This window comes from Equus caballus, chromosome 1, assembly GCF_041296265.1.
Source record: "Equus caballus isolate H_3958 breed thoroughbred chromosome 1, TB-T2T, whole genome shotgun sequence".
In the NCBI taxonomy this organism is placed as follows: Eukaryota; Metazoa; Chordata; class Mammalia; order Perissodactyla; family Equidae; genus Equus; species Equus caballus.
Window position 1 is genome coordinate 2,239,074 of NC_091684.1, and position 26,046 is coordinate 2,265,119.

Genomic DNA, 26,046 nt, shown 5'->3' on the forward strand with positions numbered 1-26,046 from the left:
CTCACGACCTGTGTGGGGTCCTCCCGTCTGGATGCTTACGATGGGGCCCCAGCTCTCACTCCCACTGCGAGTCTGGTTTCTAGGAGCCATCAGTGTCGCTGTGGTTTCTGGCTATAGAGTCCACATTTACCAGTGGGGCTCAGAGTTTCCCCAGACCCTAAGCGTGTGGGTCTTGATGCCCCCAACCCTCTTCCTGCTGCTCTCAGTGGTCCTGACCCTGACGAGTGAGAGTGGGGCCAGGAAAAGCGAGCAGACCCCCTGACATCCATCCATCTCAGACCTGGGGACCCCATTCCCCGAGGGGCAAGGGCACTGGGACCTTCTGAGGGGGCCTGGACACCCTGTGTGGCTACTACAACCAGAGTGAGGCCGGTGGCCACAAGGGCCCGGGTCCAGGTCATCTGAAGGACTTGATGCTATAAATTTGACAACTTGGATGAAATGCAAAAATTCATTAAAAACATATTTACTAAAGTTAACACAAAAACAGAAAATCTGAATAATCCTATATCTATTAAAGAAATCGAATCAAAGATGTTTTCAAGATCAAGCCCTTATTTAACATCCAATCAGACCTACAGGGCAGAGACCCGTCAGAATCTGAATAGCCTGGTGAGGACGTGATAAAGACTGCTCTGTGGATGGAGGCCCGGGAGCCGCAGGGCAGGGCTGTGCCCACTGCGCCCACTACCCCACGTGCAGGGCAAGGCCAAGGCTGCCAGCAGGTGAGCTCCCCAACGCCCTCGAGCAAGCTGCCCTCCCTCCAGGGCAGACAGGACCACAGGGCTTCTGATCTGGCAGGAATTGGAGACCTGGCCTCCCCCACAATAGAACAGGGAGTCACTGAAAGCTGTGATTACATTTGTGACCTGGGTGGCAGAGTGGCAGAGGGGGAGGGGCAGGTGCTAACATCCAGAACATTCTGTCAACTGGACTGGCAGAAACATGTCGACAGAAACGAACAGCACGCGGCTTGTTTACAGCAGTCTCTTCTCAAGCAGCTCAAACCTTTACAGCCCCAGAAAAGCAGCAGAAATGAGAAGAAGAGGTGTCTGAATAAATCACCAGAGTTACATCGAATCCCAATAGATCCCCCCCCACCCCCACCACACACGAGACACCTGAGGACAGGACGCCCAGCCGAGGGTCGGGTCGGTGATGTCTCAGTCAGTACAGGCGACACCTTGCCATTAGTATCTGTAAACTTTTTCAGATTCTTAATATTTCATGTTAAAAAATATATTCTGAGGCTGTGATGCAGGCGGGCGAAGTGACAGGTTTCCAGAGAGAGCTGTGAATCGGTGATTTTCGCTCAAAGTCGATCCCAATTTTAGTTTCATTACTTCATCCTGTAGCTTTCTGCCCTTGGGGAGAAAAGGAGGGGGTGGAAGTTAGCCAGGCGGGCGGACCTGGGACAGCATTGCACCTCTGGCTCTGACAGGCTGGCCCCATGGATGTGAGCAGCGCCGTCACCTGCTCAGGGGCGGCCCCTCCTCAAGGAGCCAGGTGGGCACGCCTGCCCCACCTCCCCTCCTTGTGAGGACCACCACCTCTCCAGACAGACACGTGGGCTGCTCGCCTGGGCCCCCCCCAGGGCCCACCTTGGTGTCCTGGGCACACAGCCATCTGAAGAAATGCCAATCAACGAACAGGCAAAGGGAGAGCCAGGCTCTCCTGCTCCATCCCCAAGGGGCTCGTTGACCAACCTGCCGACCATGATCGCACCTGAGACCCACACCTGCCCTGGGCAGGCAGGGCCATGAGGGCCACCCTCGTTCACAGACACAGGGATGGCCGAGCCTGGAATCAGGGGCAGGCTTTCTGCTCCAAATCCCACATTCCCAGACAGTCTGCCGGGCCAGAAAGAGGCGACAGGGGCACGAGGCCCCGCGGCCCTCAGGTGGGCCAGAGCCAGCAGCCCAGAGCTGGCCCTTTCCAGCCTCTGCCTCACAGAACTGGGCCAGCAGCACCTGTGTCTGCAGGGCTGGGACCCACCCACCCCAGGGAGGGGGCACTTCTCTCTCCTCCTTCGTGCTCCCTCCTCCTCCCCCCTCCCTCCTCCTCCCCCCTCCCCTCAGTCCTGCCTCCCTGGGGCATAACCCGGACCTCCACCTCCAGCCCAGGCACCCTGAGACTCCGCACCCCCTCCTCCCCTCATAGTTGGGGTCGAATCCACATTCAGGTTTCTGTGTTATGAGCAGGTAAACACTGCTTGCTGCTGATCCAACAAGTATCTGCTGGTGCCACTTTCTTTCCCGTGGAAATCTGTGTTCTTTGTGGAATCCGGACCTGCTCCTTTAAAACACTTACTTTGTTTCCTCCACACCTGTCACTGAATCCTCCCAAACTGTGGAACTCCGCTCCACATCCCTCTCCCCAGGTCAGTCCTCAGACTCATCTGTCTCTGCTGGAGAGACCCTCTGGGGTCCTCGCTGGCTGCCACTGGGGCTCCTGGCCACTCGTTGGTCAGCTCCCTTTTTTGGGGACACTTGCTTCCTCCTCGGTCTGCCCCTTGTTGTGGGAGAAGGCGTCCCGCGGTGGCTTCCAGGGACGGCTGTGTGGGAAGAGTCCTCGCCTCCACTCTGTGCTGGCGCCTGGCTTGGCGTCTGTGCACGAGCCCCCACCCAGGCTGCAGACGGCTCTGCCACCGTGAGGAGCGGCTCCACCGTCTTTCCTGCTCCTCAGCGTGTGCCCCATTCCCTCCCCACCGCCACAACCTCACGGGGTCCCCTCCTCTCGGTTCAGGACCCCGAGCCTGGGGCGGGGCACAAGGCAGGCTTTCCATCTGGACACGCGTTCCTTGGTGAGAAACCTTCTTGCGTCTTCTGGATTCACCTCTCCCAGGATCTGCCCGGTGGCGTCACCCCTCGGCCAGTCCTCCAGGTCAGCTCCTCCGTTTCCCTCTCTCCTCTTCCCTTCGCTCTGCTTCCTAGGGGACTCACTCCACTTCACCTATTGATTCACTTTTTTTTTAATTTTTAAAAATTTTTGCCATATTTTTAACTTAACTCCGAGTTCTTGGCAATCTGAGAGTTCTGTTTCTATAACCACTTGTTTCGTGGGAGCAAAATTTTCTATTATCATCCAGAGGATCTCATTCTCGTTTTCAATTTTTAATTTCTTTCCAGTGGCCCCGCCTCTTCCACGAGCACCTTCCCAGGCGGTGGCAGCGGATCCAGCCTCCTGCTTCTTGGGCCTTCCCCAGAGGCTGCTCGAGCCTGGCTCCCAGCCCCTCCAGAAGGAGGCGCTAAAACGAGATTCCATCGGGTGTGTGTGGCGCGGGGCTTCAGCTGGGAGGCAGCCTTGTCGGCTGGGTCAGGCCGGGGATGCCCGAGGGTCAGGATTCTCTGGTCATTTGTGTTGGTCAGGTGACTTCTTCAGTGAAGACCCTCCTATCTTGCGACTAGAGGGGATGGGCTGGCCCCCAGCACCAGCGCAGGCCGGAGCCTCCCCACTCGCCGCGCTCAGGAAAGCCTCCGGGCCTTAGTGGAGTGGTGCCTCCTTGTTCACGCTCTCCAGAGACCACACCCTAGGCCTCCTGCTGGGTGGGCTGGAGTCAGCCGCTGACAGGCAGGGTGGGGAGGAGAGCCTGGGGCCTCATCTGACCTCGCACACTTTCACCTCTCACCCTGTTTCAGTTTCGCAGTCCTGTGTTTGGGGGTTAGCTTCCTGTGGGCACTCCTCTCAGTTGGCCCTTCCACTGCCTCACTAGGTGGCTTTCTTCTTCCCAAACCACACTGGCCTGAGTGTGGGTTAGGATGCAGGCCTAGCAGCTGTAACAGAGATCCAGATGATGGCGGCGGAACACCAGGTGGAGGGTTTACCTAAGAGGGCAGCTCTAGGTGTTGGAGAACATTACTCTGTTCCGCAATCCAAGGCTTTCACCTCAGGGTCTGAGATGGCTGCCCCAGCTCCTGCCATCATGTTTGCATTCCAGCCAGAGAGAGGGGAGGACAAGCTCAGGAAGTTTATGCACATTTTCCACTCCCATCCTATTGGCCAGAAGGTAGTCACATGCCCTCGTCTAGCCACAAGGGAGGCTGGGAAGCACGGCCTTTAATGGGGTGGCACGTGCTCTGTGACAAATGACAACAGGAGAAGTCGACATTTCTCCACTTTCTCTGCTCTGAGGAGTCTGCATACTTTGCTCCTTTCCTGTCATTCTGCTGGAGTCTCGGGGCGGACTGAAGATTAACCCATGTGCAGAACGGCTGTGCACCCCTGGAGGGCAGGTCCACTGGCTGGCCTGTTCTCAGCATGTCCCTCTCCTGTCTGGCTGTTTCTGGCTCTCACCAGGCGTCCATCCTGGCCGTCCACTCTCACACCAGCTCTGGCCGGGGCGCTTGTGTCTCCCACAGCCGGCACACCAGCTGCGAGAGCTGCTCACTGACCACTGGCCTGGCGCTCGGCCACCACACTGCTGTGCAGAAGGAAACCAGAGGGGAAGGAGGCAGGCTGGACATGACACCTCTGCTTCCGCGGGGCTGGGCGGGAGCTCGTATGGTGCACACATGTCTCACCTCGCATGCCCGCCCTGGGCTGCAGCGAGGCCCGCCCACGGGGACTCCGCGCCAGCTGCGGACAGGCCAGGGCTCTGGCTCCAGTGCTGCCTCAGGGTGGAGGCTCCAGAGGACAGGCCTGGGTTGGCGCACGAGCACTTGGGGCCCAGGCACTCCTGCTCACGGGAGCTCCGCCAGGACCAGCCCTCCTGCGGGAGGCGGAAGGACAGGCTCACCCCCAGGGCAGGCAGAGCTGAGCCGTCCTCTCCCCAGGACTGGACAGACTTGTTCCCCACCCGGGCGAAAAGACACAGCACTCTTCTTTTTGGCTAGTGGTCCTGTGTGGGCGGTATAAAAAAAGATGGTCACTTGAAATGGACTGGGCCTTGGGAGAGTCAGGTCCTCAGAGGGCAATTTCAGAAAACAAAAGGATAATCAAGATCATCTCCTAAAATGAAGCTATCAGACCGCCCCGCTATGCCCGCCGACACATCCCACCAGCCTCAGGGGCCCCTCTCGCCCAGCTGTGCTCCACGGCCTGGATCTCATTTCCAATTGTTTTGAACTTGAGAACCTTCTACCGCTGGCCTGGCCGATCCTGAACAGAGTTGCGAGGGGAGATGAGGAGCGTCTTTCGTGTACTTTCCCTAGCACCTCAATCACAGCCCAGACGCGCAGGCGGGCCCTGCTGGAGCCGAGCGGGATGCAGGAGGGCAGGAAGGAGCTGCCAGAACAGCCAACGCCACCGGGAAGAGCAGGACAGTGTGCTTCGACACCGCCAACTTCCACGGGGCGAGACGGGCTGCTTCCCAACTGTGTTCCTGAGAACTTACACGTCCCGCCTTCCTCTGGCTCTCCCGATGCCAGGACGTGGCAGGAAGGAAGCGAATGCTGTGGGAACACTTGGGCCTCTGCGAGCCCAGAGCTGCACGGACCGTGTGGCCGCGGGGAGTGGGCATTTCCAGCTCTCCTTGGTGGGGCAGCACATCCCTCTTCCCTGAAGCTCCGAGAGTCACCTGGGAGCCAGGCCCTCAGCAGCAACCCAGGGTGGCCGAGCTGCCCACGTCTCAAGAAACTTGGGTAGATGTCTTTAATCACAGAAAAGCAGAGAGAGGCTTTAAAGCCTGAAGTAAACTCAGTGGCTCGTGTCCCCAAGGGGGCAGCACAGAGTTGCACACAGGCTCGGGGTCCAGACAAACCTGGGTTGTCTCAAAGGCCAGCTGTACCACGTCACCTTGGGCCGGTCGCCCCATCTTCCAGGGGCTCGGCTTTCTGCCCTGTGAAGTGGGCAGACACCACCTTCCCCACGTGGTAGCTGTGACAGAGAAGGAAGACACGAGCCTGCGCTGGAGCAGGCATTCGAGACCATCCACTGCGGTTTCCTTCGTGTCACTCTCTTCTGGTCCACTGGCTCTCCCTCCCTCGGGCAGCAGGGGTCACCGGGGAACAGTGCAGAGCACAAGAGCCAGTGCTCAGGTTTCAGTTTCAAAATAGACTTTTTAAAAATTAATAGATTTTCTTTCTGTAGAGTAGTTTCCATCCTCCACCAGACGGTCACTTGTCACAAGGGAAGGAGCAGCACTGACACATCGTCAGCACGAGTCCACAGTCCACACGAGGCTTCACTCGGCGTCACACCTTCTGCGGGCCTGGACGTGTGAGGACACGGACGCACCGTCATAGCATCGCAGAGTTTCACTGCCCCACCGCCTCTGAGCTCCACCTGTTCAGCCCTCTCTCCCCCAAACCCTGGCAAAGAATGATTTTTTTTACTGTCTCCATAGTTTTACCCTTTTCCAGAATGCTGTATAGTCGAAATAATAGAGTACGTAGCCTTTTCAGATTGGCTTCTGTCACTTAGTAACGTGCATTTAAGGTTCCTCCATGTCTTTTCATGGCTTGAGAGCTCATTTCTTTCCAGGGCTGAGTAATACTCTACTGTATGGACGGACCACAGCTTATCCAGTCTCCTACTGAAGGATGTGTTGGTTGCTTCCAAGTTTTGACAATTACGGACAAAGCTGCTAGAAACATCCGCGTGCAGGTTTTTGTGTGGACACGTTGTCAACTCTGGGGTAAACGCCAAAGAGCATCATTGAGGGATGGATAGTTAAGAGTAGGTTGAATTTTGTTAGAAATTGCCAAACTGTCTTCCAAAGTGTCTGCACCATTTTGCATCCTCACCAGCAACGAATCTGAGTTCGGGACGCTCCACATCCTCACCAGCATTTGGTGTTTTCAGCGTTCACAGCCATTCTAACAGGTATGTGGTGGTATCTGCTTGTTTTAATTTGCAATTCCTAATGACCTGTGATGTCCAGCATCTATATAGTTAACATCTATATATCTTCTTTGATAAGGTGTCTGTTGAGAGCTGTGGATCATTTGTTAATTGGGTTGTTTTCTTATTGTTGAGTTTTTAAGACTTCTTTGTATATTTGGGATAACAGTCCTTTATTAAATGTGTCTTTTGCAAATATTTTCTCCAAGTCTGGGGCTTGTCTTATTCTTTTGACAGCGTCTTTCACAGAACAGAATTTTTAAATTTTAATGAAGTCAACTTACCCGTTTTTTCTTTCATGCTCCTGAAGTTCTATGTCAATAGTCATCGCCAGCTCAAGGTCTACCAGATTTTCTCCCATGTTGTCTTCTGGGAGTTTTGTATTTTACATGTAGGTCTGTGATCCATTTTTTTTTATAACTTTGTTGAGATATAACTGATATACAAAAAAACCTACATATATTTAATGTATACAGTCTGATGAGAGTGAGCCACTTTGACTTAATTTTTGTGAAGGGAGTAAGGTCTGTGTCTAGATTCATTTTTCTGACATGGATGTCCAGTTGTTCCAGCGCTATCTAGAAGTGTTGCAGACTGTCTTTGCCCCATTGAGTTGCGTTTCTTCCTTTGTCAAAGATCAGTTGACTATATTTAGGCGAGTCTATTTCTGGACTCTCTCTTCTGTTCCATTTGTCTGTCCTTTCCATCGATCAATTTGTCTGTGCTTTCACCAATGCCCCACTGTCTTGATCACTGTAGCTTTATGGTAAGTCTTGATGTTGGGTAGTGTTAATCCTCCAAATTTGTCCCTCTCCTGCCATAGCATGTTGGGTGTTCTGGATCTCTTGCCTCTCCATATAAACTTTACAATTAGTTTGTTGATATCCACAAAATAACTTGCCAGGAGTTTGAATGAGATTGCATTGAACCTACAGACCAAGTTGGGAAGAACTGACATCTTGACAATATTGAGCCTTCCTAATCATGAACACGGAACATCTTTCCAATATATTTGGGTCTTTCTTGGTCTCTTTCATCAGAGTTTTGTAGTTTTCCTCATATAGATTTTGTACATATTTTGTTAGATTTATGCCTAGCACAATTTTTTTTTGGTGCTAATGTAAACGGTATTGTGTTTTTAATTTCAAACTCCACTTGTTCATTGCTGGTATACAGTAAGTGACTGACTTTTGTATATCAACCTTGTATCCTGCAACCTTGCTATAATCGCTTGTTAGTTTGAGGAACTTTTTTGGTTGATTCTTTGGGATTTTCTACTTGGACAATCATGTCATCTGAGAACAAACACAGTTTTATCTCTTCCATCTTAATCTGTGTAACCTTTATTTCTTTTTTTTTCTTTTATTGACTTATTGCATTAGCTAGGATTTCCAATACGATGTTGAAATAGTGAGGAGGACACACTTACCTTGTTCCAGATCTTAGGGGAAAAGCATCTAGTTTCTAACATCAAGTATGATGCTAGCTGTAGTTTCTGTAGATGTTCTTTTTCAAGTGGAGGAAGTTCCCCTCTATTCCTAGTTTGCTGAGAGTTTTTATCATTAATGAGTGTTGGATTTTTTTTTTTGAGGAAGATTAGCCCCGAGCTAAGACCTGCTGCCAATCCTCCTCTTTTTGCTGAGGAAGACTGCCCCTGAGCTAACATCCATGTCCATCTTCTTCTACTTTATATGTGGGACGCCTACCACAGCATGGCTTGCCAAGCGGTGCCATGTCCGCACCCGGGATCCAAACTGGGGAACCCTGGGCCACCGAAGTGTAATGTGCAAACTTAACCACTGCACCACTGGGCCGGCCCCAGTGAGTGTTGGATTTTGTCCAACACTTTTTCTGCATCTCTATGATTATGTGATTTTTCCTCTTTAGCCATGATGTGATGCATTACACAAACTTATTTTCAAATGTTGAATGAGCCTTCCACACCTGGCATAGATTCCACTTGGTCGTCACAAATAATTCTTTTTAAACTTTGCTGAATTCAATTTGCTAATATTCTGTTGAGGATTTCTGCCTCTTGTTCATGAGAGAGATCGGCCTGCACTCTTCCCCTCACGTAACGTCTTTGGTCTTGGTATTAGGGTAATGCTGGCCTCACAGAGCGAGTTAGGAAGTATCCCTCGGCTTCCATCTTCTGGAAGAGATTGTGGAGTTGGTATAATTTCTTCCTTAACTGTTTCACAGAATTCATCAGTGAACCCATTGGAAAATTATTAACTATTGATTAAATTGAATAGATATTGGCCTAGTCAGATTGTCTGTTTCTTCTTGTGTGAGTTTTAGCACATAGCGTCTTTCGAGGAATTGGTCCATTTCATGTAGGTTATCAAATTTGTGAGCCTAGAGTTGTTCATAACACCAAACAGACTTTTGAGTCCATAATCTGAAGCAGTGGGTTCAGATCAGATATTTAGAAGCCCTGAGAGGTAGGATTTTGGGCGTCCAAGGATGAAGCTATATGCATTAACAACAGATTTGGAGAGAACAAAGGCTCACCTGAGGCAGGTGAAATTCTCCGGGCTGGGAAGGAAAATGGTCTGAGAAGAGGGGGCCGCGTCTGACCGGGTGGGGTCTCTCAAGTGGCCCAGCCCAGCCTGCCCCCCTCCCTCCCTCATCCCCGCCTGGGCCCCAGCAAAGAGGGGACAACAGTAATGGAGCCCTCAAATGAGGTGTGGGGATGGTGCCGCTGGCTCTGGGGGCATGGCCCAGCGCCACCCAGACCCAAGTGGCTGCACCAGGGTGCGACATGAAGATCTGAACCACCCCATGAGCCAGGGGCCTGGGTGGTCTCGGAGAACAGGCATGTCTTCCTGCGGCCGTGAGAAGCGAGGGCACACTGGCATCACGGTTCTCGTCAAGGCCTGGTCACTCTCGGCGAGGGCAGCGGCTTCCTTTCACTGGCTGGATGGCGTGACTGTGTGTCATTCAGGGTAGAACGGTGTCTTCCTTGATCACTGCATGACTCTCAGAATCCCAGACGTCTCTGCACACATAGTAGGTGCTTATCAGTGTCTGTGGAACAGATGGACGATGCCAGCAGCTGGGTGAGAAGACACCAACCGTCCCAGCACATGAACACTGTGGCCCGTCAGCACGTGGCCCAGATGCAGCCAAGGCTGTCTCCGCAGCGGCAGCCCTCACGGCCCCGCCAGGCTCTGCTGGGCAGGAGCGTCAGGTGAGGACCCCACAGACACGTCCTGTCCCATCCACTGATAACGCAGAGACTGCTGCCGGGGACCGTCAGTGGCGCAACGAACACATCTGAGGGCTCACACTCACAGGAACATTTCCTTATCCTCCGACCAACCGAAATTCTGGAACGTCCCACGCTGTAGGCACATAAAACGCCTCCTCACAATTTTAGAGAATGCATGCTCTGCAAAGGCATAGCAAGTTCTCTTTGATTTTTAATAAAACAATTTGTTTTTAAATAGAGCCAACAAATACTTACAATTTCCAAGTCCTGTGTAGCCTTCCTTATTTCCTCGAGTGGGACCATCCCCCGAAACCTTTTCCTTCGTTCGTGCATTTGCTCTATGTGCTGCTTTAGCTTTTCTTCTAAATCCCCCTCTTGGGCGGCACTGAGAAAGCCAAGGGCAATAAGAGAATGATTTTACACGTTGAGCCTCAGAGATTTTAATTCCAACAGGGGAGAAAGAGTTTTCCTTTTCTCCTCCAGAACAAATCGCAGACCTGGGGCTTGTATGCCCTCCCAATGCAGTGACAGCACAGCCGTAAGAGGTCCCCGCTCCCTCCGGGCCCCCGCTCCCTCCGGGCCCCCGCTCCCTCCGGGCCCCAGCTCACAGACAGACCCCCAGCCGCCTCTCCCAGCCCTTCTCCTTAGCTTAAAAGCCACTGGAACACACACTCTCCTTTAGAAACTTCAAATTCATTTAAGATATTATTTAGGACACAGCATGTTGTGCTACACAAAGGAGAAGAGTGTGTCTTTGTTTTCCTATGAAATACACACTTTTCATGAGTCCTCAGAAGAGCACAGAATATTGTATAAAGTGAGGATTTTAGACCTACTTGTTCTGCTAGCATCAGGGATTTGGGTTCCTGTCCTTTGACTTTAAACATGATCACACTCAGATGGCAGAGAGACCCGAGACCCTGCTGCAGTGTCTCAGACCCCACAGCCCCCCGTAGCGCCTCGGGCGTGGGGTGCCGAGGCGTGTCCCTCCAGAGCACCAATGCTCCCGCTGCCCGGCCTCCCACTGCACTGCACCCAGCAGCAAGGTCTGTCTCTTTCGTTTGCTTTTCAGAATAACTGTTGCGGAGACAGCATGGCAGCCTCCCGCATCCTGCACAACAGGCCCCAGGGTCCGGCCCACTCTCGCCAAGTGCCGCAGACTCCTGTTATTAGTAAACTCATGCCTGCAGGGCAGCGGGCAGTCTGTGGATGGACGTGGGCTGCTGTGAGCTTTCTAAGGGCCCATCAGGGTGACCCAGATGCCCTGGGGGATGTGAGAGAACATGCAAACGCTGTCAATTTTAGTCTAAACCCCAACGGCTGGGGGCTGATTCAATCTGCAGACCTGGAGTTTCTCCCAGAGCTCCTGGCCAAGAGGGGAATGATTCCCTGGGAAAAGAAGACCCCCTCGCTGCCCCATGCATTCCATCGCGACCTGCCTCCAGGCCTCTAGGACCTCAAGTGGTCTCCAGAGCTGCTACAACACACAGCGGGGGGCCGTGCAGCTGGGCAGCCGGCCAGTCCTCCCAGGAAAGGGCTGCGGGCCAGGAGCAGGTGCATCCCCCATGGCCCACAGCTCACCTTGGCTCTGGCTCTGAGCCCGGGGGAGCCTCCTCCACTGCATACCCGCAGGGGGCCTGGTGTGGGCAGGAGCAGGCCACAAAAGCAAGAAGGGCATAACAGGGCCATGCCGAAGCCTCAGGGCTTCCTGGTGTCTCCGGGCTGCCTGAGAAGTGTGTGTGTGATGCAGAGGGGAGGAATCAGAGGGTGAAGTTTCTTGGCAAAATGCACAGACAGACACATACACACATACACGGAGGTTCAGTCTGGTGGGGGGTCTTTATAGACAAGGCCTCAGAGCAGCTGAGGAAGGATGGGCACGCTTAGCAGTAATTCCAGGGGTGCAGACGCTAGACCACTACCCACTGTGAACCCGGGAAAACCAAAGAAATGCTTGCTGATGAGGTTAAAGGGGTCACATGCCAGGACCCCAGAGCAGCTGCCACTCTGGGTGGGGAAAGGGCTTCTAGGGGCCGAGGGGACCTAAGTGGGAAGTGGCTATGGGGGCTCCCTGGGGGCAGGGACCACGCCTCTCCCACTCTCCATCTGTCCCTGAGCCTACCACATGCCTGGACTCCAGGAGGCACTCAGCAGGGGCTGGGGGGCAGGGAGCAAATGCACGTGGCAGCAGGGGACTGAGCCCCAGGAGTTCTGGAGCACAACCCATTACTAACCCCATTTCTTTACTTGCTGGCGATGATTTCTCTTTGCTTTGTCTCGTTTTTCCAAATGAATTCTTTGGTATTTTCTCATTATCCATCAGATCTGTGGCAAAGGGAATCTTTGATGCCACCTAGGAAAACACAAGATGCTCTCAGGATCCAAGACAACGCTGCTGTCAACACAAAGCGTCTTCCAGGAGCGTCACACAGTTCCACATCTGCGAGGGAGTCAATAACTGATATCTAGAGAATGCTGTTCTCACACCCAGGCCATCAGCCTGAGGCCTTGGCTCGCTCCTGCTCCCGCCTCAGGCTTGGCTGGACCTCTCTGCAGAGGCCTTCCCGGCCAGCCCAGGTGGAAAGGCAGAGCGCAGGGACACACGGCGTGCTGCCCCAGGTGACACCCACTCGGAATTCTGTCAGCACAACAGACAGAAAACACATGACCTACAATGGGCACGAGTCCTTCAGAGAGATGGGACTGCATTCCTAAGCCACGAAGTTTCAAGCTGATACAGAATTGCTAACGCATGACTGACCGACAGGGAGAGAAAGCAGAAAGTCTTGTAGTCAGAAAGCTGCATTATAAACCCATCGGTCCTGGATCAACGATGTGATGAAACGGCACAAACAAACTTTGAAAACTTACGAGAAATTCTTCAGTGCTGGTTTTTGATAAAAACCACTGTGATTCCACGTGAAAACACGCAACTTCCACACGTAAACAGGACACAGTTAGAGCTCAGCTGCACCCCATTAACCAGCCCTACCCCGCCCCCAAGGCGGCGAGCAGCCACTGCCGGCTCCAGGGGTCCCAGAGCTCCGGATGGCAGGTCTCAAAGACGTCAACAGCCCCCTGCTATGGCCCAGGGTCTCCTAAACAACATTTTCTTGACCCCGCCCCCAGAAGGCCTCGAGAGCCAAGCTCGGCTGAGGCTGTGGGTCATGGGACTTGCTGGGCGTGGGCGGTGGCCAGGAGGCAGCCGGCCGGGAAAAGGGTGACGGCGGGGCAGAGGGCGACAGGATAAAGGCTGACCTGTTCTGGAAAGCTCTCTGTAAGAATCCACAGACTGCTTACATTTATTGCGTAACAACAAATTCCTTAAAACTTCTACAGCATTGCACAAGCTGTGCTCACACAGCACCACAGATGCTGGAAAGCTCGCTGTTCCTGGGGCCTCTGACATCACACCAGGTTTCTGCTCGCCTGGACCCGGCGTGTCTCAGCCACAGAGTGCCATCCTCCAACTCCAGCCTGACTCCCTCTCCCCTGCTCCCTAGCTACTGGCTGTGCCTTCTGGAATCTTCCTTTCCCCTCCGTCCTTCTTGGGCCACACCTGGGTGTCAGGTCGGCGCTCTGGGCTCTCCTACACGGTGTCCTGACCAGTTGCTGCACCACCCCCAACCTTGGCTCCCCCTATCACTGGTCTGTGCTCTCAGCCGGGTGAGCTTTGATAAAACGCCCCTTTGGGCTTGGCCCCGGGCTGCTGAGGGATCTCCCATAACCCCATGCCTGGTGCACAAGCCTGAGAACCAGACTGACCCCCTCCTACCTCAGGGAGCTTTACACCTGTGGGTGCGTGTGTGTATACTTGCGTGTGTGTCTGCCTGTGTGTGTTGGGACAGTATAGCTGCTATGAAAGGAGAGAGGGTGCACCTCTCAGGGCATCTGGAAGCCGAACAGCGGGAGGGACAGGGCAAGTGTGAGTGCAGGGAGGAGGCTGGGTGGGCTCCTGGGGGGGTTGAACCTCCTCCCAGGGGCTCCTCCAGCTGGAGTCTGGTGGCGTCAATGCAAGTGCTTACCCAGACTGTCTGGAACTGTCTTATCTGTCAGGTCACCTCTACACGGATTACCAGGGCAGGACCTTGTCTTTCCGTGTCATCAGTGCCACTCTAGCACATGCCTGACTCTTAAGAGGGGTTTAACACCTGGGAAGTGTGGGAGGGAGGGGGCACGGGGAAAGGGAGAGGACAGAGGGAGAGGGAGAGGGGAGGCAGAGGAGGGAGGAGGGAATGAGGGGGGAGGGGAAGGGGGAGCAGGCATGGCCTTCCAACCCTCCCTCGGCCCCACGCCCACTACGCTGCCAGGCTGCGGACACAGCAGAATTACAACTATCTGCTGACTGTCAGAGCTGCACGCTTCCAGTTAATCAGGACTCTCCCAAACATTATTCCCACAGAAGAAAGGAACAAATGCTAAACCCAGCAGGTGTTTTTTTTTAAGTCAGACATTTCATTTTGTTTTTAAAAATATTAAAAGTATGATTTGGAAAGGAGCCAGCCCAGCCATATTTTACTATTACTAGAAAATAAGAGGAGGGAGATCCACCCAATACCCAGTCTAACGAGACAGCAAAGCAGCACACACACGGAGCAGGAGGGGGGAGCGGTGCCCTTCCGCCCCCAGGACTGCCCTGCACCGAGTGCGCCCTGCGTCCCCCCCCGCCCCTCTGCAGGAGGCCCTCGGACGGGACAGAGGCCATGTGGCCCTTTCCTACTGGGGACACACAGATGGTCTTCATTTATTCATGTCCGCCCTGCAGACGACACTGAAACGCTCAGATGCGTCTTTGCATATAGACGCTTACGGTCTGGCTGCTTCTGTTTCTGTAAGATGCTCTACTCGAGTGTTCACAGAAAGGTGTGTTCTCAATAGACCTTTTGCAGGAAGCTGAAGCGGCCGTGGCAGCAGCAACTGGGAGCATTCCCCTCACAGCCTTCCCGCCCCGTGTCACCCTCGCTCCTCTTGGCCACCCTAGCAGGTGACACCGCGCCTCCTGAGCGGGTGGGGCCCTGTCACTATTTGTCGCATTTGGGCCTCCCTGTCTGTGAACCGCCTGTCACACTCTTTGCCCATTTTCCCACTGGATTCTTTAACTTTTAAAAATCTACTTGTAATCCTTCTTCATATTTTAGGTAGTAATCTTTTGTCACAAACGTCACAAATATTTTCCCCTGTCTTTTGACTTTGATTACAGTATTTAGGCCATATGACATATTTCAGTTTTATGAAGTAAAATTTTTCTACTTTTAGTTCAGAGCTCCTGGATTTCCCAGTTTACTTAGAGGTGACAGGGAGCTCGGTTTCCTTGAAAGCTGCTGCGGCTCTGACGTCACTAACAGTAAAGGAACATGAAAGCTCGTAGAGAAGACGGCTTCAGGGTCTGGAACACCTTTAGGAGAACAAGCCGTTCTAATTCTGTCCCCCTAGACAGATTTCTCTAGTCAGAACCACGTGTCACGTGAATGAACAGATCCCGTGGGAAAGGCCACAGTCCCAGGGGCCCTCTCACCTGTCACTCTGAGGACCTGGCGGCCGAGCAAAGCCCAGCCAGGCCGGGGGCTGCGGGGCTATCACAGCAGGCCAGAACCGGGCAGGCAACCTCAGCCAGCAGGCAGGGCCCAGTGACTCCAACCGCACCTGAACTGGAAGGTTTCCAATGCTGGAAATCAGGGCGTCCCACCATGACCTTCCACTAGGACTATATGGTCCCTCTTTTTTTTTCAAAGTTAACAAACCACTCCTCATTTGGACGGACAAAGGCAACTTGGGAAGTGTTAGGTGGCAGAAGAATTCGATCACAAAGATTCCCGATAGGAGACGGACCTCAGGAGGCTAAGAAGCAGGCACAAGCATGCGAGAAGCAGCACCTGCACGTCCCAGCGTCCTCCCAAGGGATGCACCAGCCTCGGGGCGAAGACGGCGCCTCTCCAGGGAGGGACCAAGGTCCGCCGACGCCACATCCCGTGACGTGCTACACAGACAGACGCGGCTTCACTTCTGTGCTCTTCCAGCCCTGAACGCAAGACCTCAGCCCGATCGTGAGAAGCATCAGACAAGTAACTGAGATGAATGAGACGGCCGACAAAATAACTGGTCAGTACACGTCAAAACTGCAAGGCCAGGGTGGACAGCCTGCGGGACACTGTGGGGACATGGCAGCCAAGCGCTGGGGACCCTGGAGCAAAGAAGGACGTCAGTGAGAACATGGTGAGTCCAGCGTTCCTGTCGTCACAGCACCATCCCACTGTCAGGCCCGGGCCCGAGCACGTCTGTGGTGGCGGAAGATGTGAACACAGGCGAGCTGGGTAGGGGCACACGGAGACCACGCGCTCTCGGCAACCTTTCTCTAAATTTAAAGTTAGTTCAAAATAAAGTTACAAGAAAAACAGACCCCTGGGCTGTCCAAGTGGCTGCCTACCCACCTGCTCACCCTGCTGTGAGATGGAGGCCCCGTGGCTCAGGGTGCCTTCCCCCACTTCGGGGGCCTAGAGGCAATCCCCGGCCTTGTGGGGTCACACACAGTGAACATTTCCTCACAGAACTGAGAAACCATGGTGACTGAGTTCAAAGGCACCCTGCCCACTGCTCCCAGGGCACAGGCCAGCAGGTGCGGTCCAGGCCTCCGTGCCCGTCTGGGCTCAGACCCCTAGACGGTTCAGGAGGAAAAAGGGAAAAGGGGCTACTCTCAGGTCAACCCGTGCACCACACAACGGGGGAGCTGGTGACCCCAGTGTTTGCCACCATCCTTGGGAATGGAGGGGACAGGCCGCTGAGCCACTGCTTCATGGCTTCCAAGGTGACCAGCCTCCCAGGGCTGAGACCAAGGGCAAGGAGACCCTGTGGCACCTCAACTCCAGGTGTTTGCTTCCTCAGTTTCTCCCACCCCATCCCGCCTTCCTCATGGGAGACCCGACTCCTCAGATAGAAAGGAAACACCGGTCAGAAGGCAGAGAGGTGGTGGTCGAGGGTGCAGACACAGACCCTCCCATCTATGGAGGTCCCACCAGCCCCACAGTCACACGTCGGTCTGCAGGCAGATCGCTGACTCTCTGGGTCGCAGCCTCTTACTTCAGGAAGCAGTGGCATCTGCAGACCCCTCTGCCCCACGTGACTGAACAGGACTCCTGAGCACGGTGTCCTCCGTGGAGCCGCCCACACCGTGGTCCCACTGCTGTTAGGCCCCCGCCCACCCGCATACCAGCGTCCTCTGTGGGGGCAGGAGCTCGCTCAGCTCCTCCTTCTTCCTCTTCATCAGCTGGGTGTGCTCTCTCCACTCCTGCAGCACTCTCCTATCCCTGGGGAAAACACGTCACAGTGTCACTGTCACAGTCAGCAGCAGCTTCAAGCAGAGCTCACGAGGACTTCACTGCTGCTCATAAAGCTTCCCACAAAAGTCCTTCACCCCTGGTCCCTGCGTCCAGAGGAGAGACGCCAGCTGGACACAAGAACACTGAGGGCAGGTTCTGATGCGCATGTTTGGGCAGAGCTGGGAACTCGGATCCTGGCCCAAGGCTCTCTGTGGGGGGTGGGGCAAGGCAGCCCTCCTCGAGCCCCACTGGGTGAGGCATCAGGAGGCGGCTGGGCTGGGGCTGTGGCCAGAGCTGGGGCACCAGGCCCTCAGCATCCATGGTCTACGTCAGGTCTGAAAGAGCATCACTGACGGGCCAACTTCCTTCCAGAAACTTGCATTTCACTTTAGAGAGCGAGCGTCCCGTCTTCCCACCCTCCTCCTGTGGCATCACCACGCGTGGGCACCCCCTCCTGTGGCATCGCCACGCGCGGGCACCCCCTCCTGTGGCATCACCACGCGCGGGCATCCCCTCCTGTGGCATCGCCGCATGCGGGCACCCCCTCCTGTGGCATCACCACGCGCGGGCATCCCCTCCTGTGGCATCGCTGCACGAGGGCACCCCCTCCTGTGGCATCGCCGCATGCGGGCACCCCCTCCTGTGGCATCACCACGCGCGGGCACCCCCTCCTGTGGCATCGCCGCATGCGGGCACCCCCTCCTGTGGCATCGCTGTATGAGGGCACCCCCTCCTGTGGCATCACCACGCGCGGGCACCCCCTCCTGTGGCATCGCTGCACGCGGGCACCCCCTCCTGTGGCATTGTTACACCATGGGCACCGTCTCACCCGCCGCATGGTCAGCCCCCTGCAGCAATACATGAGGGGATGCTCTGCCCATAGTGTTGAGGCTGGGCCAGGCTCTGGCACCATAATGCTTGCGGAATTCCTCAATGGAACGTGTGGCTGTGGTTATGGCTTTGGGGATGGGGTGAGGTCCCTGTGAATCCTCCAGGGGCCCAGGGCTCCACCCACCATGCACTCTGGGTTCTGGAAGCCACCTTTCCAGTCCAGGTCTCCACCTGGCTGTTTGAGTCAACCCCTGGATCTTCCGTTAGATTTCTGTAGTCAGCACCCCTCCCCATCCCGCCCCCAAGTCTGGCCCCCTCATCTCCCCGCTCAGCTGACGGCTCCGTCCTTGGCCCAGATCCTTGGCCGCCATCCCAGACTCGCCCTGGCCTCTCCAGCCCTGGGCTCTTCCACCCTCAGGGCCACAGTCCCGGGCCCACCTGGCTGTGCCGGCCGCCTTGCTGCGGGGTGCCTCCATCCTGCCCTCAGCGCTGTGGGATGTGGGACTTTTAGGCGCCACGGAACTTGGCTCCATCCTCCCCAGGCTCCTACCCTGACGCATAGGTTTTGCTGTTTCTGGCAGCTGTGTGTTGCTATTTCAGAGCCCCATGAGGGCCAGCTGGCCTCCTCCGCACCTCTGCAGAGGACTCCTCACCTGCAAACTGCTTCCTGCCCTGCCTGGCTGGTTCCTGAGCCCCCAGCCCCAAGCTGAGCTCGTGCCCCCGTTCTCCTCCACCCAGCACTCCTCACGTGGAGTCATGACTTGGTGACACGTCACCCTGGGCTGTGCTCCTGGGCACAAGGCTCCATCTCAGTCTCCACCACCTCGTGGTGAAACGTGACAGGAGGGACCCACTCCCACTCCTTGAGAGGCATGGGGTGAGGTTCTTGGGAGCTACAGGTGCACAGATAACCAGGGGCAGGACCAGGGTCCAGGGGCTGTGATGGGAGAGGAAGCCACGGCACAGGACTCCGCAAGCTGTCACCAAGGAGGCCACAGAACGACGTCTCAGGGTCCCAGGCAGAGAAACTAAGGAGACAGCTCGCGCCTGCCCTTTGTATCAAGAGCTTCCTGCAGTGAAGGTGTGCAGCATCCCGAGCACCACAGGGCCTGACTGCGCCGTATGAGGATGCGCGCTCCTGCCTGCTGCACCTGCAGCGGCCTGGGCTGCTCCGAGTGCCCACCCCCAGCCAGGCGCCCACCTGTGCCACCTCTCCCTGCATCGCCCCGATCGGGGGCCTGGCCAAGATGGAGGGGAAGGCGGCAGAGGGGGGAGAGCGGGACGCACATGCGAATGCGAGGAGCAGCACAGCCGTGGAGGCGGAAGCACTTGTCTAAAGAGTTGCGCAGGGCAGGGCCATGGGGCCAGTCCCAGAACATGACACCAGGAGACAGGCAGAGCCAGGAGACATGGCGTGCCGGACCAGCTCTGAGGGTCTAACATCACCCATCCTTCCACTGAAGGGAAAGAAACTCGACTGGACAAGTCTGTCTTGGGGTCGAGGGGATAAGCAGTGGACAGCGAAAACACGTGTTCTGTGGACAGTCTGCATCTGCCAGGGTCCCAAGAGAAAACACGTTCATGTGGGATGATCTCAGGAGGGTTTATTTACAAAGGGACTATTCACAGGGGAGGGCAGTGCAGGGCCTGCTGGGAATATCAGGCTGTAGCCCCTCCTAGCCCCCAGGACTGGGGGAGGGGAGGAATGGTTGCCAGCACCAGGAGAGGAAATCATAGAGCCACAATGTGAGGGACTCCGCCAGCACCGGGCAGCCCTCGTGGGGAGGGGCGGGGGAGTAAAGACTCTGCCCTCCCTCTGCCCCTTCTCTCCCACCGCCGGCTGGGGCCCCACTGGCCAAACCCAACCAGAAGGTGAGGGCCAACGGGGTACTGTGGACACTGTCCATGCTGACTGACCTCCTGGGGCCCAGAGCACAGCAGAGATGGGCGGTCAGCAGAGCTGGAGGACAGAGACAGTGACAGTGAGGAGAGGGTCGACCACAGCCAGCAACAGGCCCAACGAGGCAGGGGCAAGAGTGAACTTTATTGACGAGCATGTTATTTTTAAATAACTTTCCTTAGAACAGACCTGTAAGCCAGGTGATTGAAGGGAGAGGAGGGCGGATAAAGGAAGAACAAGAAATCAGAGGAAACACGAGAGCAGGAAGGTGGATGAGAAGGAATGGCCTGTGCGGCCATGCCCACGCCCGCCCAGAACAGCCTCATGCACACCAGGTGCCGCAAACCCGACGAGAAGCAGCAGGCCACCATCCAGACGAAGCAAAAAGCAGACCCCGCTCAGCCGGGCACTGAGCCCCGCATCCAAGCCTACCCCCGACCCCAGCCAGCGGCTGTGGCGCCAGAGCTCACCTTCTCCGCTGCTCCATCAGGGCGTGCTTCTCCCTGAGCTCCCGGAGGGCCGCAGCCCGGCTCTCCTCCAGCCTCCTTGCCCCAATCACTGCCTGGTGCGACAACGGGAGGGCAGGCAGGATGCTCCTGAAGGAGGGGGTCTTCCTTCTAGAATTACACAAGCTTTTTAGCCGAATGTCGAACAAAACCCTGCAAGGAACACTCACACCTGCAGGACAGGGTTAGAGAACAAACACCCAGAACGTGGAGGGTGCACAGTGGAACAACTGACGGCTACAGACACAGTGGCCAGGAAATCGGCCCCCTGGGCCACTACCGGGCCAGCAAGGGCAGGGCAGGGCTGGGGGCCGCGTGTGGGGCCCCAGCCTCACAGTGCCAGCCCTCCATTCCCACCTCCAGGCCACCAATCGGACCCCCAAAGGCCATGAGCCAGATCTAAATCTGAAAGATGGGACGAAACTGTCAAGTGCCCTGAAAAGGCTGACCATAAGCTACTCGGATAAGTTATCCTTGTCCACGACAGAAATAAGAGAATGAATGGAGGGAGGGAGGAAGAGGTTCCTAAATAGCAGTGGCCTTAGAACATCCCTGTCCTTAGATGTACGACTGTGGACTGAGGACATCACGGCAGCCTCAGAGGCAACGCCAGGCTGCACCGCGAACCACACTGCAGGCTCCCAGCTCTTCAAGGTTACAATCGGCTAATGATATGTTAACATATGTTTATTTTGAAAATTTTCAAACTTACAGAACAGGTGAGAGGACAGTGCAGCAGACACCTGAGTGTTCTCCACTCGGCCCTGGGCACGGCCCTGTCACACTCACTTCTCCCGGCCGCCCCACAGTCTCACCACCACAGGCACCCCGCACACGTGCTCTGCCGCCGCAGGGCGAGCCGTGCGGCGCCACAAACCAGAGTAACCGCTAAGAGCCAATTTCTGTCCCCACGGCATGATACCCACCCCGTCGAATGTATGATCTACATTCACATTTTGTTTGACCACATTCTCTCTCTCTCTCTTTACGTGTTCATCCACATGTGCGTGCACATCACACACACCACACACACACACGAGTTGAGTTTTTCTCTCAGGTAAGCTCCTCCTTGGAGGCTGTGTTCTGGGTAACTTCAACCCTGAACCAGGGCTGGCATCCGCTACATAATAACTGATGGCAATGCAGGCACACATCTACCTGATGTTTTAAAAAAAAATCACAAAAAATATCACAACTTTGTGAAGATCAAGAAAATGCACCTTTCCTTTCAAATCGTACCTGAAAGCGTGTCTTCGGCTGGAACGCTCTTTCTCCCTGGTGTTCAACGCTGCCTTGAGGTTGGGAGGCAATTCCATTGGTAAGAGCTGGTTTTCAAGAACTTCTGCTTGTTCGTTCTCCACAATCTCCTGCCGCAGCTTCCAGAAGCGCCTGATCTCCTCCTCACTCGGCCAGTTTTCCGAGGAGTCGGTGGACTTTCTGAGCTCACTCAGGTCTAGTTTTTCAACCGGCGGGAAAAAGTCTGCCTTTTCTTTCAACGTGGTCCCCTTTCCATCCTGAGAGGTAATGGCTTCCCTGTCAGGCACACGGTCTTCGGATAAATCCAACAAGGGATGAGGCAGCTCACTTACGTTCATCTTTTTAACTTGTGAAATTGCTAGCAGAAAAAATGCTGTGTTAGTGCACTGTGCTCTGACACGGCCCCTGAGACTCAGAGACTCAAACAAACCCGGTGACCAGCTCCCTCCGCAGGGAAGACCTGGGGTGGGGGTGACCAGCTCCCTCCACAGGGAAGGCCTGGGGTGGGGGTGGGGTGGGGGTGACCGGCTCCCTCTGCAGGGAAGACCTGGGGTAGGGGGTGGGGGTGACCGGCTCCCTCTGCCCTAGGCCCTCACACTCCATACAAATCCATATAAATCAAGATACTTTTCTGCTTCCCCCAGGTCTTTTAGTATCTTTATTCTAATTGATTTTTTGCCCATGTACCTGTTGTTTTTGTTTGGCAATGCTTTTGTTGACTAAACACTTTTATTTTTGGCTCTAGGTAAATTATTTGAGAGAAAACTGCCCTGAAACGCATTCATCCACTATTTGTGCCGGGTCCCAGACCAGGCGTTGGAGCTGTGGTGCCTCCTGACCCAATGAGGCCTCTGCTCCAGCAGGACACAGATTGGGACCACTCACAGGCCGGGGCACGCCCACCACACCAGGCCCGGCGTCCTTGCCACGCACTCCAGACTTGTGGGCCCTGTGTGTTCTTCAGCAAATTTCATACAGCTTTGCCCACGGCACGTTCCTTCTTGTAAAAAGTGAATTCATTTTCAGCCCTCCAAGCCTAATTTATTTAGCTACTTTCTACCTTTTTTCCAGTCGATTACACATCTATATATTTCAACCAATGCAGCCTTCTTTGTAAAAAAACAAATGAAAATTGCAATGAGGTTGAAAGATGATGAGAAAGAATGTTGATAATCTTAAATGTTAATTACACATTAAAATATTAAATTCTAAAAAATGTTTCTCAGTGTCAGTGGTTTGCAATTTTTCTTTTAAGCAAAAGCTTTTCTCTAGACACAACGTCAGGGAGGAGCGCTCGCAACATGAGACAGGTGACAGCTCTGGTGATAAATGCCGTCCTTACTGCACACGCCCAGCACCACCCCAGGGCCCGGGCTCTTCTGTACCACCACCGAGTGTGACCCGAGCTGGCGCCACACCAGACACGGCACAGGACAGTGCGCTCCTGATGGCTACATGCTCTCCACCGCTACACGCTCCAGCCGGTGTCTTTGAAGAAAAATAGTTTACAAAATGGGCAAAGATATGCTTTTAAAAGTCCTAAGGAATTGCAAAAGTCCCCCAAAGTACAAGTGACTAGAAATAAGCATATCTGACCAATTTGCTTGCAGACACTCAACTGAGAGCCAGAGCCAAACTGAAACTCACGGACATATCGCCAAACAAGAGGACTGGAAATGCCAGCAAAACTCGTTTTTAAAGTCAAGCAAAAGGGCAAAATGTAAAAAATGTACATAACTGCTGAAAATTCACCCTACATAGCACAAAAAACATTAATACATGAAAAAAGAGTCAAGAAATACTTACTTTTGACCAATTACTTGATGCATCTTTAACTTTTATTTTGCAAGAACAGCACAGAGAAGTCGGAGCCCCGCCTGCGCCACAGCTTTAGCGCCCTGCCCCGAGTGCCCTCTCTCCCCTCTCTCACCCTGTGTCTGCATGTCTAGCAGTGTTCTTTTCTAAAACGTCTGCGAGCGATGTTCAGATGTCAGGCCCCTTACCCTCAGATCAAGAACACAGAGCACAAAACCACAGTCCAGCCACCAAAACCAGGACCGTGACGCTGACAGCTTCTGTTATCAAACCTGCAGACCTTACTCACATCTGCCAACTGTCCCAATAATGTCCTCTGTCATTCATTCCTGGCCCAGGATCCAATCTGGATGGAGCACACTCTGTTTCCTGATTCCCTAGCCTCTTTCAATGGGAACACTCCCTCACCGTTCCCTCTTGAAGAGCACAGACCGTCTTGCGATCGTTCTTGTGTTGGGGTCTGCCTGTGTTTCCTCGTGCCCCCTGCAGCCCAGCCCCCGAGCTGCTGCCCCAAGGCTCTGCCCATTCTGACCTCACACAGCCCAGCAGTTGCTGTGTCCATGCCCTTACTTCTTGTCTCTCCTCAGCCATCCCACAGGCTCACCGACCCCCAGTTTCCTGCCAGGTACCTCCAGGGCATTAGTCCAATGGCTACTTTCCTTTTCTGTCCTCATTTACAGGACTTTTAGGCAGCATCTGATGCCAGTGCATTTGCCCCCACCTCCTCCACATGTGTGCCCCCACCTGCCTCACCACTTGCCCCCACCTCCCTCCTCCCCCACCATCTACCCCCCAACACGCCTCCCAGGCCCCTGCAGCATCACCCCCCTGGGTCTGCCCCATCTCCACTGAGGCCCCTCTCTGTCCCTCTGCTGCTCTTCCTCCTCTGCCCACTTCCCACTGTCCGAGGGCCCCCGGTTCTGACTGAAGCCCCTACACGGCCCTCCAGACAATGTCTTCCAGCCCTCCCTTCAGGGGACATGTAGTACCCATGACACCTCATCTACATTGCAAGCCCCTCTCTCCCATTTCACTGGATTCCAGGCTCTGACGGCCAAAAAGGGTGCTCACCACCTCATCTCTGCTGTGCACACAGTCAGCATCCAGAGTCCGCATGGCCACCAGGGCGCCCGTATCAGCCAGCTGGTTCTGCACCAGGCCAGCCCCTCTCCGAGCAAGGCCCCACCATCCACTCAACTGCTCAAGTCAGGGCCCCGAGTCCTCCTAGACTGTCTCTGTCCCTCCGTCCCAACATCCCGTCCACCAGTGAGGCTGCCAGCTCCACCTCCAAAGGGCATGTATCCCACCTGCCTCGCCTCCCTCTCCCCCTCCCCCAGCCCTGCCTCTCCCTCCCCTTTCCCCTCCCCTTCCCCCGGCCCTGCCTCGCCTCCCTCTCCCCCTCCCCCAGCCCTGCCTCTCCCTCCCCTTTCCCCTCCCCTTCCCCGGCCCTGCCTCTCCATCCACCTCCCCCTCCCCCAGCCCTGCCTCTCCCTCCCCTTTCCCCTCCCCTTCCCCGGCCCTGTCTCTCCATCCACCTCCTCCTCGCCCAGCCCTGCCTCCTCCTGCCTCCGATGATGCCTTTGAACAAGCAGCTAGACAGATCTTCTAAAGAACCAAATCCTTCCCTCCTCTGCTTACTTCCCATCTCACCTGGGGAAACTCACGTCCTGGCCATGGCCCAGGGGTCCTCTGCCAACAGCTGGCTGACCCCATCCCTGGCTCCCCCGTCACTGCTCTGACCCAGGCCTATGGCCTGCTCCTAAAATGTAGCAGCTGGTTCCCAGCTGAGAGTCTCTCAACCTGCTGGCCCCTCTGCCAGAAACATTCTTGCCTTTAGGACTACATTCAAAGGTCCCCTCATCAATGCGTCTGCCTAGGACGAGCAACCCCCACCTCCTGGACCATCCCCAAGACAAAATTAGGTCACAGGTTACGATGACATGGCCTCCTTTTTGGCTTTGGGTTCAGACTCGAAATAGAGACTCAGAACCTTGGCATCCTTTCTGCGATGGCATTGGATTCTGATCTGTAATTAACAGATAAACCTCATACATTCTTTAGTAAACGAGAAAATTCAAGATTCAAGATAATAGGTCAAGTGGACAAAACAGACCACCTGGAGCAGACCACTGGCACCCAGCACGTGCCCTTGGCCCTCACCATTGCAGCACTGGCTGGCCTCACCTCCGATCAGCACCAGTATCTTTGAGCTCGGGCATTTCCTCTGGCACATGAAGGCAGGCCTGCAGGGCTGGGGAACCATGTGCCTACCCCCAGGAGAAGCCCTCCATTCCACCAAGCAGTGCTGGTGCTGGAGCAGGCAGGCCCCACTCCCTCGCCCTGTGGCGGAGTGACCCCCGGGCCTGTGTTCAGCACTAGCTTTCCATAAAAATCAGCGCGCCCTGGGGACCCTGTGAAATGCAGGTCCTG

The 26,046-nt window shown here is 55.0% G+C and overlaps 1 protein-coding gene across 8 annotated transcripts in view; it reads right to left on the reverse strand.

Annotated features, from left to right (window-relative positions):
- Nucleotides 1–442: 442 nt before the first annotated feature.
- LRRC27 (leucine rich repeat containing 27) overlaps nucleotides 443–26,046 on the reverse strand; it is a 43,431-nt gene continuing 17,827 nt past the window's right edge. For 4 of the 8 annotated variants that reach the window (XM_023636774.2, XM_023636805.2, XM_070246014.1 and 1 more), the window contains 6 exons: nucleotides 21,784–22,159; nucleotides 20,509–20,655; nucleotides 17,199–17,295; nucleotides 12,229–12,347; nucleotides 10,250–10,379; nucleotides 443–1,364 (listed from right to left, as the gene is read on the reverse strand). In XM_023636774.2, the coding sequence (XP_023492542.1) occupies nucleotides 1,218–1,364; nucleotides 10,250–10,379; nucleotides 12,229–12,347; nucleotides 17,199–17,295; nucleotides 20,509–20,655; nucleotides 21,784–22,159 (1,016 nt within the window). In that variant the 3' untranslated portion in view covers nucleotides 443–1,217. Of the gene's footprint in view, nucleotides 1,365–8,121; nucleotides 10,128–10,249; nucleotides 10,380–12,228; nucleotides 12,348–17,198; nucleotides 17,296–20,508; nucleotides 20,656–21,783; nucleotides 22,160–26,046 lie in introns of those variants that run through there. The other 4 variants (XM_023636794.2, XM_070246091.1, XM_023636785.2 and 1 more) reach the window with 3 other exon arrangements.